Source organism: Nannospalax galili, unplaced genomic scaffold, assembly GCF_000622305.1.
Source record: "Nannospalax galili isolate Female #2095 unplaced genomic scaffold, S.galili_v1.0 scaffold18, whole genome shotgun sequence".
Classification (NCBI taxonomy): Eukaryota; Metazoa; Chordata; class Mammalia; order Rodentia; family Spalacidae; genus Nannospalax; species Nannospalax galili.
In genome coordinates this window covers 7,918,749-7,937,112 of record NW_008346548.1, presented here as the reverse complement: position 1 = coordinate 7,937,112, position 18,364 = coordinate 7,918,749, and the positions used below count along the sequence as shown (strand labels likewise).

General features: G+C 39.3%; 2 protein-coding genes across 3 annotated transcripts in view; one reads left to right on the top strand and one right to left on the bottom strand.

Annotated features, from left to right (window-relative positions):
- Gtf2e1 (general transcription factor IIE subunit 1) overlaps window positions 1-11,921 on the bottom strand; it is a 50,209-nt gene extending 38,288 nt beyond the window's left edge. The window contains exons 1-2 of one of the 2 annotated variants that reach the window (XM_008842912.3): window positions 11,812-11,921; window positions 7,015-7,486 (exon numbers count right to left, since the gene is read on the bottom strand). In XM_008842912.3, the coding sequence (XP_008841134.1) occupies window positions 7,015-7,462 (448 nt within the window). In that variant the 5' untranslated portion in view covers window positions 7,463-7,486; window positions 11,812-11,921. Of the gene's footprint in view, window positions 1-7,014; window positions 7,487-11,746; window positions 11,771-11,811 lie in introns of those variants that run through there. The other variant, XM_029568224.1, reaches the window with a different exon arrangement.
- A 72-nt stretch (window positions 11,922-11,993) lies between these two features.
- The window catches only part of Rabl3 (RAB, member of RAS oncogene family like 3), a 50,311-nt gene continuing 43,940 nt past the window's right edge, over window positions 11,994-18,364 (top strand). Inside the window, exons 1-2 of the mRNA XM_008842911.3 lie at window positions 11,994-12,124; window positions 17,231-17,322. Of these exons, the coding sequence (XP_008841133.1) occupies window positions 12,079-12,124; window positions 17,231-17,322 (138 nt within the window). The 5' untranslated portion in view covers window positions 11,994-12,078. The remainder of the gene's footprint in view (window positions 12,125-17,230; window positions 17,323-18,364) is intronic.

Sequence of the window (18,364 nt, the reverse complement as noted above, 5' to 3'; positions counted from 1 at the left end):
AAATGCTTCTTCTAAGTATGTGGTTATTAAATAAATAACTGGGGAAAAAAATTCCAAAAGAATTAAGAAAAAAATAAATACATAAAAGACAATAATAAATTGAATATTAAGCCAGAACTAAACTGAAAAGCAACTCTTCACATATAAGTTAGTCCTTATTTCAAAATCAAAATATAAAAATAAGTTTTATAACAGAGCTCTTTCATATTGTCAAGATCAAAAGTAGAGTTTTTTTTAATCTAAAAGTTTTTAGAGAGGACACTATTATATTCCCATAACTTTTTATATGTGTATACGTGTATGCAGGTGTGTGCACACGTGCACACAGAAGCCAAAGGTGGTTGGTCACTGGGTGTCCTGCTTTATCACTCTCTGCCTTATTCCCAAGAGAGGCTCTCTCCTAAACCTGAAGCTTGCTGTTCTGGTTAGGCTGGTTGGCCAGCAAGCTGATCTCTAGGATCCATCTGTCTCTGTCCCCCAATGCTGGGGTTACAGGCATGCATGACCATGCCACCTTTTATATGAGTGATGTGGTTTGAACTCAAGATGTGCAGCAAGCACTCTTGCCCACCTCTCCCATCCTTGCTTTTCATCCACACAATTCTACAGCTTTTGGGCATAATTTTCAAATTAACTCATCTCGGGCAAAATTCCAAAGACCGAGGGCTCAGGAAGTGAGCAAACAATCCTAGATTTCTTTTGAGTTTGTGCAAACACTGCTTACAAGACATCTGCTGCTCTAAGTATTAAGAAATGAAGACAGGAAAAAGCTTGCCCTATCATGGCAAACGTTATTAAGAAACCTGAAAGTCTCACAAATTTTGGACCTTAATAGTTTAAATACCAACTTTACTCAAATATTCTAAATAACTCTGAACTCATCAATACAGGAGGCCTATTGCCACTGTTGGCTCCCTCTCCCCTCCCCAAACCCCTTTTCCTTGTGGTACTAGTGATTGAACCTAGGGACTCTGGCATGCTAAGCAAGCACTTTACCATTAAGCTCTATGTCCAGTCCCTTTACTGGTTTTTCGAGACAGAGTTTCACTCTTGCCTAGACTGGCCTCGAACATGCAGCAATCCTTCTACTCTGGCCTCCTGAGTGCTGGGACTACAGGTGCAAGCCATCACGCCCTACTACTGCTGGTTATTTTTAACAGTTATTTCTTAAATATTTTAATTTAGTTAGTTAAAACTTCTTTATGCTAATCCTAATACCAATTAGTTCTACATTTTTAACAGGGAACCAAAGTAAGCTAAATCTCCATGAAAATTATCCACACTCCTCCCTAATATTCAATGCAAAGCATCCGAACAATTTATATACCCCTAGATTTTATGTGATACTATACTGTCTTCTGAACCCAACAGTACAAACTTATCATGTGCATGTGGCACTGAAACATACACCATTTGATGAGCTAACTAGATCGCCTCTAAATCTCTATTTTAAGAGTTTATTATATATTCCTTTTAAATTTTTCTAATTATCTCTTATCTCAATGTTTTCTTAAAATGGGATTCTGTGGTCTCTAGATAAATTCATTAAAAAGAGCTTCTGAACTATTTTGAATTCCAAAACTTAACAATTTTATTTCATTCATAGTAAAATACAGTGCCATGTATGTTTTTATAAAAGCTATAAAAGTTTAGCAACATTCTTACTACTAAGAATTCTTGAGGAAAATTTTAAACAAAAATAAAATGCAATATATACAAAGGAATACAAAGCATTTTTTTACAATAGCAAAAAAAAAATAACAACAACAAAAAAAAAACAGGGAAAACCAACCTTATTAAATCACATTTTGAACACTATAAAAAGAAAAAAAAAGAATTTAGTACATTAAGGAACCAAGAGAACAAAATCTATTGCATGTGCTGGAGAGATGGCTCAGCAGTTTAGAGTACCTCTTGCAGAGGACTGAGGTTCAGTTCCCAGAAATCAAATGGCAGCTAACAACCTTCAGTAGCTCCAGGTTCAGGGATTCCAATGCCCTTTTCTGGCCTGCATGAACATTACATGACATAGGTGTGCATACATACATGCAGGCAAAACACTCATGTGGGAATGGCAATAATCTGGACTAATGACTTTTAATTAACCCCAGCAAAACCATGTGCTCTTGTGTCTTGTGACCTTGGCACCTGATCTCATTTCCTAGGCAACATGAATTTGGTACTCCACCCAAAAAGATAATGAATGAATGCATGAACCAACAAATGTGGGTATGCTTGAGAATTAATGCATCAAAACGCTGAAAGGTGGCACCCCATCTTCACTGGACAGAGTAGAGATTGGGAAAGAAGGTAACCTTGAATGAATAACATATTCTAGAACTAGGGATGAAAAGACAGGATGGTCTGTTAAGATTAGGATGGCGCCAAGCTTGTACTTCCCCAATTGAAACTGGAAAAGCAAGCCATTTTGAATAAAATTTTGGGTGGGGCCCAACTCAAGACAATTTCAGAGACAGAGTTCCAACAAGACAGCTGGTTCCAACAGATGAGTGTCCTCTGAGTTCAGGACCACTCTTCAAAACTAAATTTAAGAATTAGGCTGTTATTTGTTCAGTTGATCATAATGCTGGCATAGTAATACCGTACTCATACACATAAAATAAAAATAAAGAAAAATTAAGTTATTCTAGGTTATGATTATAAATATAGGTAATATGTAAAAAAGGCCTTGCAGTTTTGTGGGTGATTTCTTCTTTTCTCTTCCAAATTTCTCTGACATTATGGTTGCATATTTTTAAATTAAAAATGGAAAACAAAGCTATTTCTATATCATCTAACCCTAACATCTAAAATGAGAATAACACATGTTGCTAAACTTAACTTAGAAGTGCCATTAACTAAATTACACATGCTGAGATTGTTAGGCTAGAAATACTAAGTCTATTTACATTGTTAGAAAGATTGCTAAATCTAAAACATGCACTTATGAATGCACAAGATGCCATTTTCCTGATCTGAGGGATTGCATGTCATCTTTGTGTTAATTATATAACCTCCCCATATTTCTGGAACTAAGACAGCTATTTTTGCCTGATCATGCTTCTGAAACCCAAAACTGGTAGGCAAAGACTACCAGGCATGTTCAATCTACAGCCTTACTGGCCATATGCACCCCAGGATAACTATGACTACAGCCCAACACAAAATCATAAACTTACTAAAACCTCATGACCTTTTTAAAAATGTTCTTTATTTTGTAACTCAATTGCACAGTTCTCAAGCATGAACTTTGTAGATGACAATGCTGCGGTGCAATGTCAAATGATAGTCACATTTGGAAACTGTTCCAAATTATAATGAAATAAAGCATCCACATATACCAAACACCAAACATTTACATTTGAACCCAGAAACACCAAAGGCAAAGTGTGAATAGCAAATACAGAAAAAAAATCTACAAACTTATAGGAAAAGAAGACAGAGTAAGGGAAAAACTGTACTGAAGGAAGAGGATCACTGGCCAGTAGGTGAATTAACAGAAAAATAATCCTTGCTGTGCTCAGTCTTGAGTCCAAAATTTTCACATGCATCCTAGAGTTCACCTAGAAGGTACTACCTTTTGTCCACTGGCAGAGAGAACTTCCCCTACAATCTGAGTTAACTTTTTTTTTTTTGGTCTTTTTGAGACAGGGTCTCCCTGTAGCCCCAGCTGGCCTAGATTCACTATGGAGACCAGGCTGGCCTCAAACTCACAGAGATCCACCTGCCTCTGCCTCCTGAGTGCTGGGCTAAAGGATTAGAACTTTTATCAGAGAAATAGAAAGTGTAGAAGGCTCCAAATCTAATTCCTGAACGTTCCAAGAAGGCTAAGATAAACCACAGCTGAACCTAGGAATTGCTAGGAAAGGAATGGAAATAGAAGCCCATCAGCTCCATCAGTTACCAGTAGATGACATGGGACTGGAATTGCAGCACTTGAAAGGTGGAATAGTAGGATTAGGAAATGAAGGTCATCCTCAGCTACCTAGCAAATTCAAGGCCAGCCTGGGCTACCTGAGTCCCTTTTTCAAAAAAAAAATCACCAAAGAAGCTCATCAGTTATCTCCATCATTAGACCAGAAGATGGAATCTCCAGTATTAGGTATGCATAGGACTGAGGTTAGAATAAAATCTATCTACCAGTTTAAACAGTACATTAATATTATCAGAATAAGTTCCCTTCTCCTCTGCTTTACTCATGTTTATTTCCCTTTTTCTTCATAATGAGGGTAGGAAAACTGAGCAAAACGGATGGAAGCAAAGAGGAAAAAAAAACAAAGAAATTTAAAGAGAATGCACAGATAAAAGAGAGTATCAAGAATTGGTAGTTAAGAATTTTAAAAACTGGGGACTGGAGAGATAGCTCAACAGTTACGAACACTGGCTGTTCTTGCAGAAGACCCAGGTTCGAATCCCAGCACCCACATGGCAGCTAACAACTGTCTGTAACTCCAGTTCCAGGGGATCCAAGAGCCTCTTCTGTCCTCCGTGGGCACAGCACAACACGGATGCACTTACTTACATGCACGCAATACACACATACACATAAAAATAATAAAAAAAAAACAAAAACAAAAAAGAATTGAAATGGCTCAGCAGTTAAGAGCACTGGCTGATCTTGGAGAGGACCCACGTTCAATTCCCAGCACCCATATGGTGGCTAACAACCATCCTTAACTACAGTTTCAAGTGATTGAATACCCTCTTCTACAGGCATTACACACATGTGGAGCATTGAAATACATGCAGGAAAAACACTCATACATATAGAATTTAAAATTAATCAATTAAAAAGGTATTTTTTAATATTTTATTTATTTTTATTTGATGTATATTTATGTATTGCCTGCATGTAGGTAAGTGCACCGTGTTGTGCAATGCCCGCAGAGGACAGAAAATGCTATCGGATCCCCTGGAACTGGAGTTATGGACAGTTGTTAGCTGCCATGTGGGTGCTGGGATTCAAACCTGGGTCTTCTGCAAGAACAGCCAGTGTTCTTAACCACTGAGCCATCTCTCTAGACCCTAAAAAGGTTTTGGGGTTTTGTTTTTTTTTGTCTTTTTGAGACAGGGTCTCCCTGTAGCCCCAGCTGTCCTGGAACTCACTATGTAGACCAGGCTGGCCTCAAACTCACAAAGATCCGCCTGCCTCTGCCACCCAAGTGCTAGGATTAAAGGTGTGCACCACCATTTTTAAGAATTTAAAAAACTAGGGCTAGAGAGATGGCTCAGCAGTTAAGAGCCCTGGCTGCTCTTGCAGGGGGCTGGGGTTCAGTTGTTAGCACCCACATGATGGCTAATAACAGTCCCTAACACCAGTTCAAAGGGATCCAATGCCTTCTTCTGGCCTCCAAGGGCATTGCATAAATGTGGCGCACTTACACACATGTAGGCAAAACACTCATACAGATAAAAATAAATAAATAAATAAATAAACAAATAAATCCCAAAATGTATAAAACCTCTGAACTGACAAGAAGACGGGGGTCTAACATCAATCAATCCACACATTTTACCATTAGGAAAAGTCCAATGAAATGAAATTTTCATCAAAAGGCAACCATATTCACAGAACAGGAGTCCCTAATGATTACAAATTTCTAATTATACTAACTCAGGTTTCACTGTGAGGAAATAATTGCCAATTGAATTCTAGTGTAGGTGTATTAGAGTACCCTCTGCTGAGTAACATCCAGGTTAAGTGACCTGTTCTTGCTCTCCACACCCCTTCTTTCCACATTCATGATGACCTCATATGATAGACCTCGTACTTGAAAACTGTCTTTATTCAGACTGGCTGTAACATAGTTGTCTCAGCTTTAGATATACTTGAATAGCAAGTCAGCTTTTCCAAAGGCTGGCTGTTAATTAAAACTCATTTCATTCACACTAACAATGAGCGAAATTCAAAGAGCAGCAGGAATCAATCTCCATCCCAATATACAGGTAGTAGAATCACCTTTTAGAAAGTTTCATGAAACTAAATAGGCTTCAAATGATGAATCAGTGTAGAAGCTTATTACTACAGATAACTTCTCAGAGGGGCTAAATAACACCTTCCACTGCTGTCAAGATGACAAGACCACTGTAAGATCATCATCTATAGAGAACCACAAAGCCAAAACTCTTAAGCTTTTTTTTTTTTTTTTTTTTTTTTTTTTGGTCTTTTTGAGACAGGGTCTCCCTGTAGCCCCAGCTGGCCTGGATTCGCTATGGAGACCAGAATGGCCTCACACTCCCAGAGATCCACCTGCCTCTGCCTCCTGAGTGCTGGGATTAAGCTTTTTGACAAAACTTTTAGAGTAAATGGAAAAAAATGAAAGTCTACTCTACTTTGGAAGAGCTCCAAATAAATTCTAGAACCTCCTCTGGTACACTCAAACGGTGCTTATATCTAAAACAGTTAATAAACTTTTCTCATAATCTCAGTATTAGGGAGCCTAAGGTAAGACTGCCAAGGATTCTAGGCATGTCTGGGTTACATAGTAAGTTCCTGGTCAGCCTTGGCACAATATGAGACTCTGTCTTGTCACAAACAAACAAGCAAGCAAACAAAATCTCTTCTTCCTGGCATGGTGGTACATGACTGTAATCCCACTTTCACCAACAAAGCATTTAAGCACCATGTATAACTATCTGCCAAGGACTGGCATAAATAGGTGCTAAAATATTTGCTGAGGAATGAGGTCAAAGTAAAGTTGTCAGCATAGCTTCAGTGGTAGAGAAAGCAATCCTTCAGATTAGGCTGCAGTAGTAATTAAGAGTAAGGGGGACGGGTGGTGTTCAGGAGAGCCCCTAATGAGAAATCCCCACGGACGAGTATACTTCCTTATGGAGGAGAAAAGCAATACAAAACCGTCTCAAAGTTCTATGTCAGCCAACCAAGACTCTAAAACTATATGTTGATTCCCTATTTATTTCTATAAGACTATGATTGGCTTACAACTCTGATCAATCAATTTTTTAAAATGAGTACACATCTATTTCACTTGATTCATAAAGGATAGGTCTCACCTGTCATGGGATCAAACAGCTGATTAGCTTCTAAGTCTGTGAAAGTACTGCTACAGACAGGACATTTGAAGGAAGCCCGGTTGGTGGAATTTCTCTCATCCGTTTCAATCCTCCTTCTCATATGGTCCAATTTATATTTTACCACATTAACAAGAGTGCGATAATTGATAAAATAATAATTATGACGAGTGGTTTTCCCATCCGCAGCAGTCTCCACCCTCATTCTGCATTTGATGAATTTGTCTCCTTTTAAATTATTCAAGACTGATCGAAGTTGCTTCCGATCAAACTTGAGCAGCTCCAGCATGTCCTCTTCTTTTACACAGGGGTTCCGGATCAAGATGTCCAAGGCCAACACATGCTCAATGCCATAAAAGCCCCGGATCACATATTTGGCTAACCTCTTCAACGCTGCTGGAACCTCAGTGAGGACATCGGGGTCTGCCATCTTAGCAGCGAACTTTAATTTTCACTGAATTCAGAAAAATAAGAGAAGATTAGTCAGCATGAAGACAAGATCATCTTTTCAAATCTACATCAAACAATCTCTTACAGGTAGCCAGTAACCATCATGATTCTTAAGAGTGCCAGAAAGGTATTCAAATATGAAAGATTTCTAACACTTTAGCATTTAACAGAGAAAAATCAAGATTTTCCTCTACAGTACACAAAAGACTATCCCTAAAGATCTTCGCATAATCTTTAAATGGTTACTTTCATCAACAGTGTACTCTATCCCAAAAAGCTACTTATTATTTCTGACAATGATGCTTTACATCAAACCCACTTTCTTTCAGAAAGAGAAATAAACAAGCTCACTCTTCTTAATGCTCCAGTGCTCTAGAATGGCTGGAAATTCCCTGAGAAACCCAGTAGTTACCAAAAACATACACTTAATGTCTTTATTTTGTATGTGCCTGTCTTTTATTGAGAATTAGACCCAGGACCTCAAACATGGTAGCCAAGTGCTCTACCACTGAGCTGCATCCTCAGCCCTCATTTCTTTTAAGTAAAGCTTTCCTGCTAAGACTCAAGGATGTTTTACATAGTCATGTTTTCACAACAGAATCACAAGTCAATAAACATAAGTAATTGCTAGTTGGAGTGTCTGACAAAAATTAACAATCGTTGTAACAGAAAGAAATTAATGCTAAAATCCAAAGTACTTTAACCAACCTTGAAAGGTTAAATCTGGTAAGTAAACGCCTTCTAGGTCTTAAAAAAAAAAAAAAAAATGGAAGGGGTCGGGACACAAAGAACCACCACCACCAAGATGGTCTCTTGAAGGGCAAAACTGAAGCTAACTGTGTATAACTTCCATGTCTTAGCCCAGAAAGTTGTCCTCTCAAAGGCCTAACTGGTATGTGCTTGTTAAGACTTTCATGTGACTGTTAAAAATCTGGGCTTTGGAATTCAGTCAGATAGGCTGCATTTCAAAGTAGCTGTGTGAGCCCGACCAAATCTTTTTTTTTTTTTTTTTTTTTTTTTGAGACAGGGTCTCCCTGTAGCCCCAGCTGTCCTAGAACTCACTATGTAGATCAGGCTGTCCTTGAACTCACAGAGATCGGCCTGCCTCTGCCTCCCAAGTGCTGGGATTCCTCCCAAGTGCTGGGATTAAAGGCATGCGCCACCACGCCTGGCCCCTTGACCAAATTTTTAAACAAGTTCAAGCTATGCTTTACTGTCTGTGAAGGAAAATGCTGAGATTAATGAGAAGTATGGTCCTTAAGGACTTACTGAGACAGTTTCCATATAAATTTAATACATTCCAAATTAAAACTGGCCAGGCTATCCACACAGACTCTGTCCAGTGAAATTTCCCTATGAAATAGGAAAAAAAAATTAACAGAATATCCCACTGAATTATTTCAATGAGCAATCATATTTTTAATACTAGTTTCAACTGAGTCTTTTATTTGAAATCAGAAGTTATGAACCCTATCAGATTTAATGTTTTTTATAAGAAATGTTACTATAGCCACAATATTATAAGGGAATTCCTAAATAACTAATGTACACACCTATTGGGGGTGTTTATAAGGTCATATCAATAATAAAGGAAAAATAAAGTAACTTAAATATATTTTTAGAAGCATACACACTCGGGCATAACTACACACAAAAGGAGATAATAAAATAGCACCTAGATATACCTAGGTCCAAACTTGCAACTCTAGAGCTCATCACCCCAGATGCTTAAGGATGCCTGGGTTCATTACAAAAGTAGAATCACAGCATAGTACAAGCACACAGTGCTCTCCTTTCCAATTCTGTCTGCAACCTGTGCTTAAACCCAATTTTCAGTTTTTGTTTTACATGCTCAGTAGCTGACAGAATATAACATACGGCTTCAGAAACAGCCAAAAGACCAAAAGGCAGACAAGTGTCAAAACAACCTATTTTTCCAGAATTACTTCCCTTTTGTACTCCCCTTCCTGTCCCTACCCTCATACACTCCATGATTCAGATCAATAGTTCTCAGCCTTGACAGTAAAGCAGAACCATCTGAGCAGCATCTTAAGAATACTAAAAGTGGTCCCATTCCCAGTTTTCTTTCAGCTGATATAGAAGGGCCAGATCAGGTATCATACCAATTAAAAACTCACTAGACAAAACTGTAATATGCAACAAAAGACCCTGACCATTGCTCTAGATAATCTGTGTCCTAGGCAATTTTATATTCAGTCAATGAACATCCTGTATGGAGAGGTCCCTATCCTACTTGTTCAACCTGTTTTCTTGATCTGAAAAAACCTCAGGGGTGCTGAGTATCCGTGTAAGGGAGTGAAGTGACAACCAGGAGTCTTCAATCCAACAGTTTGAGGCTTTAAACCCAAGTTCCATTTCTTAGGGTGTGGTTCCAGAAAGTCCACAGCCTCAGTTTCTTCACATATAAAGTGCCTTTCTCATACAGTTAATGTGTGAATTAAATAACAAATGGTTCTGCTTCCAGGGCTGACCTGAGTTCAATTAAGTATTGGCCTTCAAAACCAGACCCTCTATTTATAACTGACTCTCACACCAACAAGAGGATGAACTGGTGTGCAAGTGGTGGCACTGTGGTAGTTCAGGAGCTGTAGTAACAAAACCTAAACTTAGGAAGAAAGCAAAAAATTCCAAGGACGAGCTCAGGATATTGGAAACCAGGGTAAGAAAAAAAAATCTTAAATAGCTCTGTTTTGAGCAGCCATGATGTAGGAAAGTACCATGAGAAACAGGTAACATCTAAAGAGGAGTAAGTCATAGAAACGAGGTAGAGGCATTCCCTTTAGAAGTCTATCCTTGAAGATACCTACTAGGCATCTTCATTAGCTGAACTAATGAAACTGAAGCTCAGTGGAGGTACCTTGTTCAAAATCTTACATTTTGAAATTCTCCTTCCTGACCACTGACTTCTCTCCTTCACCACTTCCTCACTCATGATGAATCAAGATTATTTGTCTCTAGATTTCTTAAACTACATAGGTCTGAATTCTCAAACTGGTGGCCCATAGAATGTTTTGAACATTTTATGATTAGTTACCAATATGTAAAAATTATGAGTTCACGTACATTTCAACTTCCAAATCCTTTTGAAGTTGGAAATATGTGAAAAAAGGGAGGCTGTGTTTCCCACATGGTAACAAAAGCTGTAACTTCCATAGCAGCTGACACAAGAAAAGAGCTTCTCAGATCTATGGAGACTTCTTGGTGTGTGGTAACTAAGTCTTCTTTTGTATCTTCACAGTATAATCAGTCATTCCCTGACTTCACCTACCTCACTACCCAGTCCAGACCCACATATATTCTAATCTTACATTTACAGACTATGCTTGCCCAAGCCTGGAGTAGAAGAAACAAAGTTGAAAAGAATACACTCCATCCCCTTTACCCTCCTCAGCCACATACCAACACACCCTTTCCCTCTGTCCTCAAAATTAAACTCCAACCCTTTTCTCCTGATATCCTTCAGGCTTTAAGTGATATTTTCCAAGCCTTCCCAAATTCCCCACAGTAGCATAGAATGATCTCTTCACATTTCCTCATAGTTCTTTCCCATTCTTATACTTTTTCTATGTCTAGCTCTAATACCGGGGACGATTTCTGTTCACCAACTCCAGTACGAAGCACACCTAGCCAGGCACTTAATAAAAAATTTCAATCCCTCTCCTAGGCACCTGTTTTTGTAGTATACCCATTCTGCCAGCTTCCACACAATTCATGTGCTCCACGCCTGCATCCACAATAAAGAGAGCAATAAGCCATTCTCTTCTTAAACTCAGAATTGTTTTTATCAGGGCGTGACTGGAATAAATTTGTGATTTTGAAAAGAGTACGCTGGCTGGAAGAGTGATGAATAAAAAAGAAAAGTGGATGCGGGTCAACCAGTTCGCCTATTTCAGTATACTGCTTCCCCACCTCTAGAACTTGGATTCTACATACATCCACTGCAGTTTTCTGTGACTGTATTTCATGAACTCTCCACCCCCGGGTACTTAAAGCGGCCCAAGAGTGCGGAAGCTCAGGACCCAGGTGTCCATCACCACCAGCGCTCAGTGGTCCGGACGCCGAGACCCCACATGCCCTCAGACGCGTCCAGGGGGCTCCAGGGCCGCACTCCATGCGGCCGAGTCAGTCCTACCCCCCCGAGGTCGCTCACGGGCCGCTCCGGGGCAATGGCTCTTTGGGAGACCAAAAAAAGGAGCGCAGAAGATGGCCGGGGGAAGGGAACTGGACAAGGAGAGGGGCGGACCGGGAAACCGTGAAGACCACGCCGGGTCAGGAGCTGGGAACAAGGAACAGGGAATAAGGTTTTACCGAAGCCGCTCCTCGAACACTCCCACTACGGTTGCCCTCAGCGCTTCAACTACCGGCTTCAGCCAGCCCACGCCACCTGAGCGACAAAGAAAACGCCTAATTCCTGCGACCAGTTTGGAAGCCACGCGTTCCTCCGCCCCTCGAAGGCTTCAATCCAAACAGTCATGCGCAGGCCAGCCAATGAGCCGTCAGGCCCTACCTCCGCGCCCTGCCCTGATTGATCAAGAATCCCAGAACGGGCGTTAGTCCCGAGGAGCCCTTGGCAAGATGGCGTCTCTGGATCGGGTGAAGGTTCTGGTGTTGGGAGACTCAGGTGAGCGGCCTAACCCACCTCTGAGACTCCCGACACTCCTGAGTTGCCCAATACCGCTCTCTCTTTGCTGTTTAACCCCCAGTTTTCTGGCTCTTCGGTCCATGTCCGAAGTCCATTTCAAGGCCTTATGACTACAATTCCCAGAGGACTTTGCTCCATTTGACGAAGCGCTGGCGTGGCGCTTGGTGGGTCCTTCTCCGCCTTAGCATCTTTCTACATTGGCTTCCTTGGCGACCCCAGCCAAGAGTGTACTGCCCTTGCTTTTTTGGATATAGTAAGCATTCAGAAGTTGATAGCTGGTACCTTCATCAGACTTTGTTATTAAGTCAGATGTGCACCAAGGATGCACTGGCAAGCGTTTTGCATATATTAACTCCTTTAATTCTAAAATCAAACCTTTAACTCCATTCTACAAATAATAAAAACGAAGTGAACCGATTTGAACCCGCCTTCGCAATTGATAGTATGCTGTATTATGCAATGAGATATTAGGTGGTAAACATGATTTCCTTTTTGACTTCCTTGTACTCATTTAATAGTTGAAAACTAAGTATATTAAATATTACATAAGTGCTGTGTTGTACGAAATAAAGTAACTAGATAAGGACTGCTCCCTAAGCTCCTAGAACTTAATGCTAAGCCCAGTTCAATCCTAGTGTTAAAATCGTTTTGCCACCTTGGACATTTTATAACTACAGTTGAAGTCCTTATTTTCCCCTCCCATGTCATTACCCTTCTCTTTCCCAACTCTCCTTAAGAACTGTTATAACTCCAGCCATGCATTTTCTAGAAGCGCTTTTCTGGAATTGATCTCTTGTGCTCGAAACATTTTTCTGGATGCTTTGAAGCAGAGAGAACTTACCCCAAAGAGCTTGAAAGCTAGTCTTACAGAAAATATGTAAAATTGTGGTTGAGAGAAGAAAGAACATTTTCATGTTGCCTGAAGATTACCTGCATTACAAAGTATTTTACAGAGAACATTATATAATATTCCCCTTTGAATGTTGCATTATGTAATTCTATGACCATAATACCAGCTTATGTCGACTTCATTTCTTGTAACTAGAAATGGTGCTGAAGTCAACATAAAAAAATTACTGTTTTACAGATGAAAAAAGCAATGGTGTTGTACAGGGTCTTAGCAAGATTATCACTGAGCATACTCTTTTAAGACTGCAGTCCAGCCAGAGCTAACAATTTATCATGATATGAAGAAGTGGATGTTCTTCATGATTCTCGTTTCCACTGTATCTAACAATCCCTTCATATTACGTACTTTTGGAACTAGTCTATTACTGTATTTTTCAACAAGCACTGTATTAGGTGACTGCAGAATCAATGTGTTGCATCACAGATAAATACATTAAAGGCGGAAAATGCACTGTATTAAATGTGGGAACATAGTTAGGCAATTAGTAAGCTTCCTTCTCCACTCCCATTATGGTTTAGTTGTAAAACAGAAGACACATCTATACCCACCAGAAAAGTGATTGATCTTGTCACATAATCACTGATAGAGTGCAAGGTAAGTATATTGTCTCTTTGTCAATATCCTGTTAGCAGTGATTTTCCTTCTCACAGGTTGGAATGCATTTTTTACATTGTCTACCTTTATATTCAAACTCCAAAGTTTGCTTTTTTAAATAACCTTTTAAAAATTTCCACTGTGGAGTTTTTTTATTTATTATTTTTATTTTATGTGTATGATTGTATTGCCTGCATGTGTATAAGTGCACGTGTGTCATGCAATGCCAGCAGAGGTCAGAAGAAGGCGTCAGATTCCCCTGGAACTGGAATGGTGATTGTTAGCTACCATGTGGGTGCTGGGAATCGAACCTGGGTCCTCTGCAAGAGCAATCAGCACTCTTAACCACTGAGCCATCTCTCCAGCCTCTGGAGTTTTTTGAGAATTTTGCAAATACATAGAAGAATGAGTTGAAATTTAGTAGCTCCTTTTGAATCCCACAGAGATTGTTAAGAAATCACAACAACATGCATATGTACACAGAGAGAGAGAGAGAGAGAGAGAGAGAGAGAGAGACTGACTAAGAATGAGCCTAACACATTGCCAGCAGCTATAATTAGAGCAGAATTTAATTATATTGGGTCTTTTTTCCCCCCAAAAGCAAATCAAGTTCATTCTTTTCATCTATTTTTAATTCTAAAGGTGAAAATAGAATCTTAATTTGCAAAAATTCTTAAGGAAATGAATAGTCAGCCACTATTCTGTAGCACATCAGCTGTTCTCAGTGCTGAGAGTTTCATCTCATACTGGCTAACATACCTAAGGCATTTATTCATGGAGAGCTAGGCAAACCACATAATATTACTACATAGATAATTTTATCCTGACACAGTTAAGCTAAACTCAGGCTCAAGCATTATCAAGCCTATAACTAAATGGAAGTATGTGCCTCCAAGAGAAACGTATATGCAAGCACAAAAATCAATATCCTGTGAAATTAGTAGTGGTCAGATGCAATGTAGTAAGTACACTGACAAAACTGAGTTTGAGTACCCTGAAATCATTAATGTTTGTATGTAAAATAATACAAGGGAAACCTGAGAAAATGTTTGATCCAATTGCATGAGATAGTTAATGTCTTTATTATAGAAAGAGCTTATATAGGGCTGGGGATGTATCTCAGTGGTAGAGCACTTGCCTAATATGAGCAAGGCATTATGCAATCCCCAATACTGCATACACAAAAAAAAAGTTATGTAAGTTAATCACTAAAACCCATTACCTAAATGGGTAGATAGAAAATTCATAAAAGTAGAAAGGAAAGTGATTTGCAAAGATGATCATAATGTATATCTTTACTAGAAAGTCAAGGTATGCAGTAAACCAAGATGCCACTGTTTTTCTTATCAAATCAGCAGAGATGAACAATCAACTTCATGATATTGTTGAGGTGAAAGAAATGCAAGTTTGTGTATATGGCTGGTGCAATGTAGCTAGATAAAAGTTGCCAGTGTGTTTCAAGAATGTTTTCCCTTTTATATATTGATTTTAATTCCGGAAGAATATACTAAGGAAATATTTTTAATCTTAAAAGTTAATTAGAACTAGAATATTTTCTTAGTTTAGCAAAAATTCCAGAACTCCCTAAAGATCTAATAATGGGAGAACAGTAGGTAACCATGTTTCTTCTCTGAAATACCAAAGAGATATTAAAATGTTTATGGATATTTTGAAATGACATGCAAACTTTAGTCACTAAATACTAATTAAAGTCTTATTCTGTGTACTGAATGCAAAAATAGGTGAATAACCTCTAACTGAGGAGCTATTGGCAGTTGATGGCTTCGGGAGAAGGGAGAGGCACCCAGCACTCAGGAGGCAGAGGCAGGCAGACCTCTTGAGTTCCAGGCCAGCTTGATCTGTGTAGTAATTTTCTAAGCCTCCCAGGGCTACATAATGAGACACTATCTTGAGTTAATTCATTAAAATTAAAAGGTGGATAAAGGATAGCCCAGCATTCAAGGGACTGAAGACTAAAACCCTGTTCAAGGAACAGAGTGACTAAAACCCATAAATAATAGTGTATTAAAGTACACTGCAAGGAAACATACTGGATACAGTATGGATACAGTGCACTTATGGGTTTACTTAATTCTACTTGTGTGGGGTCAGACTGTATGACTAGAATGATGCTGAATCTTGAAAGGTTAGTACAGCAGTCCAATGGAAGAAGGGTGACAAGGAGATGGCCAAGATATGCCAGTAGAGTCAACTTTGTAAGCAAGGCTATGTTGTTTTGTTTGTTTAGATTGTGTGTAGGGGTGTGTGTGTGTGTGAAATGTGGAGGCTGGAGGACAACCTTGGGCTTCTTGGGTATTCTTCCTTAGGAAACATCCACTTTTTTTTTTTTTAAGACAGGGCCTGTCATTGACCTGGAGTCCCCATTAGGCTAAGGCTGACTGGCTGGCCAGCAAGTCTCAGGGATTACCTGTCTCTACCTCACAAGCACTGGGATTGCAAGCATGTGTCACTGTGCCTGACTGTTTTACATCAGTTCTATAGATGAAACTCGGGTCCTCATGCTTGCAAGGCAAGACCTTTACCAACTAAACCATCTCCCCAGCCTGTTTTTATTGTTTTTGAGTGCCCTATGGTATATGATTACAGTAACAGTCTGCTTATAGAAACCTCTGTATGACTGGCAATAGTGGTCTGTGATGATTTTTCCTTTTTATACTTTTTCAGATGTTGATGAATATATGACAAGTAAACATGAATGATAAGTTCATATGTAATAATGAACACAGAGATTATCTAAATTTTTTATACAATTAGCAGTTCATAAAAATAATGATTGAGTGACTCCGTGCCTGAATGTAGGGAAAGAGTTCATTCCCATTCCTTTTCATCTAGATCTCCAAGTGCTGCCCTTCAGTGTTAATAATGAGATTGCCTGAGCCCAAGACACCTAGAGGAGATAAAGTCCTACCTCAGAGTAAAAGGCCATGATGGAGAAAAGAGAAGAGAATTATTTTCTTAATCCAGAGGATAAATCTGGGGCCAAGTGGTTAGCTGCTTTTATAAAACCAGTGAGAACTAGAGTGCTTTGACTATGAGCTTGTGAGATTGTGAGTCCTGTCACTGATAGTGTTGAAGCAATTTTAACAGAAGTCTGCAAAAGGGACCTTCTCATGGGTGTGTGGGCTAGAGAAATCACCTCTAAGATCTGTTAAGGTTACATAATTCTAAACTAGACTAAGTAGGTTAAAACATTCAAAAAGAATGGGATAAGTTAATATGAAATTGCCCTAGACCAGTAGTTCTCAAAGCCAGGTCCCCAGATTAGTGACTAGTAGCATCAGTGCTAGTTAACTATATCAGAGAGATAGCTCTGAGTTAAAGGCACTTGCCACATTCCATCCATGATGGAATGTTGGATCTTGTGCACGCAGCCATGGGTGCTGTGAGCTCATTAGCAGCAATCATGTCTTGTCTAGAAGACAGCATTTTTCACAGTACTCCTTCCCATCCTCCATTTCTGACATTCTTTCCACCCCTTCTTCAGAGATGTTCCCTGGTTTGGAGGAAGTAGCATATTTAGGACTGAGCATTCTGCTAACTAGAGTTCGTATCTTCTGCAGGTGTTGGGAAATCTTCACTCGTCCATCTTTTATGTCAAAATCAAGTACTGGGAAATCCATCATGGACTGTGGGCTGCTCAGTGGATGTCAGAGTATGTGTCCCTGTTTAATTTTTTAGTAGTCAAACTAAATGTAAGTCCTTCAAATCACATGATCAAATTACAGTAGCTATTTAAAATTAAGTAATAATAGCAACTGGGATTTAGTTCCTATTGTGCACCAACTCTTTACATTTAATCTTTTAATTAATCTTATTTAATCTTTTTTTAAAATGTGAAATATAGGTACAGAAGAGATTGAGACCCAGAGAAGAATGGCCCAAATCATTCAGCTCATTAAAAGCTGAATTGATATATGAACCCACTTGTGTGACGGCACAGACTTCAGTTTTAATCACTGTGCTTTATGTTTAGAGTTTAATTAATGTGCTCCATAAATAATTCTGCCTAAGCCTGTGCCACTAGGCTGTCAACATTTGGCTAGAAATGCAGTATAAAGGCAAAAGCTTCTGGAGCCTCACCTGTAGATCATCTGTTGTGTCACATTTGGGAATCAGGTGCAGTTCCCGCTGAATTAAGTTCAAACATCTGCCCAGGTATTGTTCTTTTCTAATCCCAGCTAAGTCTGGACAATTCTCTCATCTGCTTACATGTCTTCTTACCTTCCAAGTAAGAACAAATGGGGGCCTCGTCAGATGACTCATCAGCTAAAGGGTTTACTTCAAGCCTGATAACCTAAGTTCAGTCTCTGGTAACCCACATGGTGGCAAGAGGGAACCAACTCCAGCAAGTTGTCCTCTGACCTCCACACATATTTGGGGCGGGAACACACACATAATGAATAAATAATTTTTTTAAGGCTGGGTGTTGTGGCCCATACCATTATTTGGGAGTCAGAGGCAAGTGGATTTCTGTGCTTTCAAGACCAGAATGGTCTACATAGTGAGTTCCAGGCCAGCCCGAGCTACATAGTGAGATTCTGTCTCAAAAAAAGGGGGAGGGATGGTAGTTAGCTAGATTAACAGCTGTTTTCTTCTCTTCTTTGAAGCTATTGCATAGGCTCTGACTTGACTAAAAATCTTCTGTCCAATTTAGTTATTATTCCCTCCTAAGGTAATTTTTGTCTAGCTGCTCT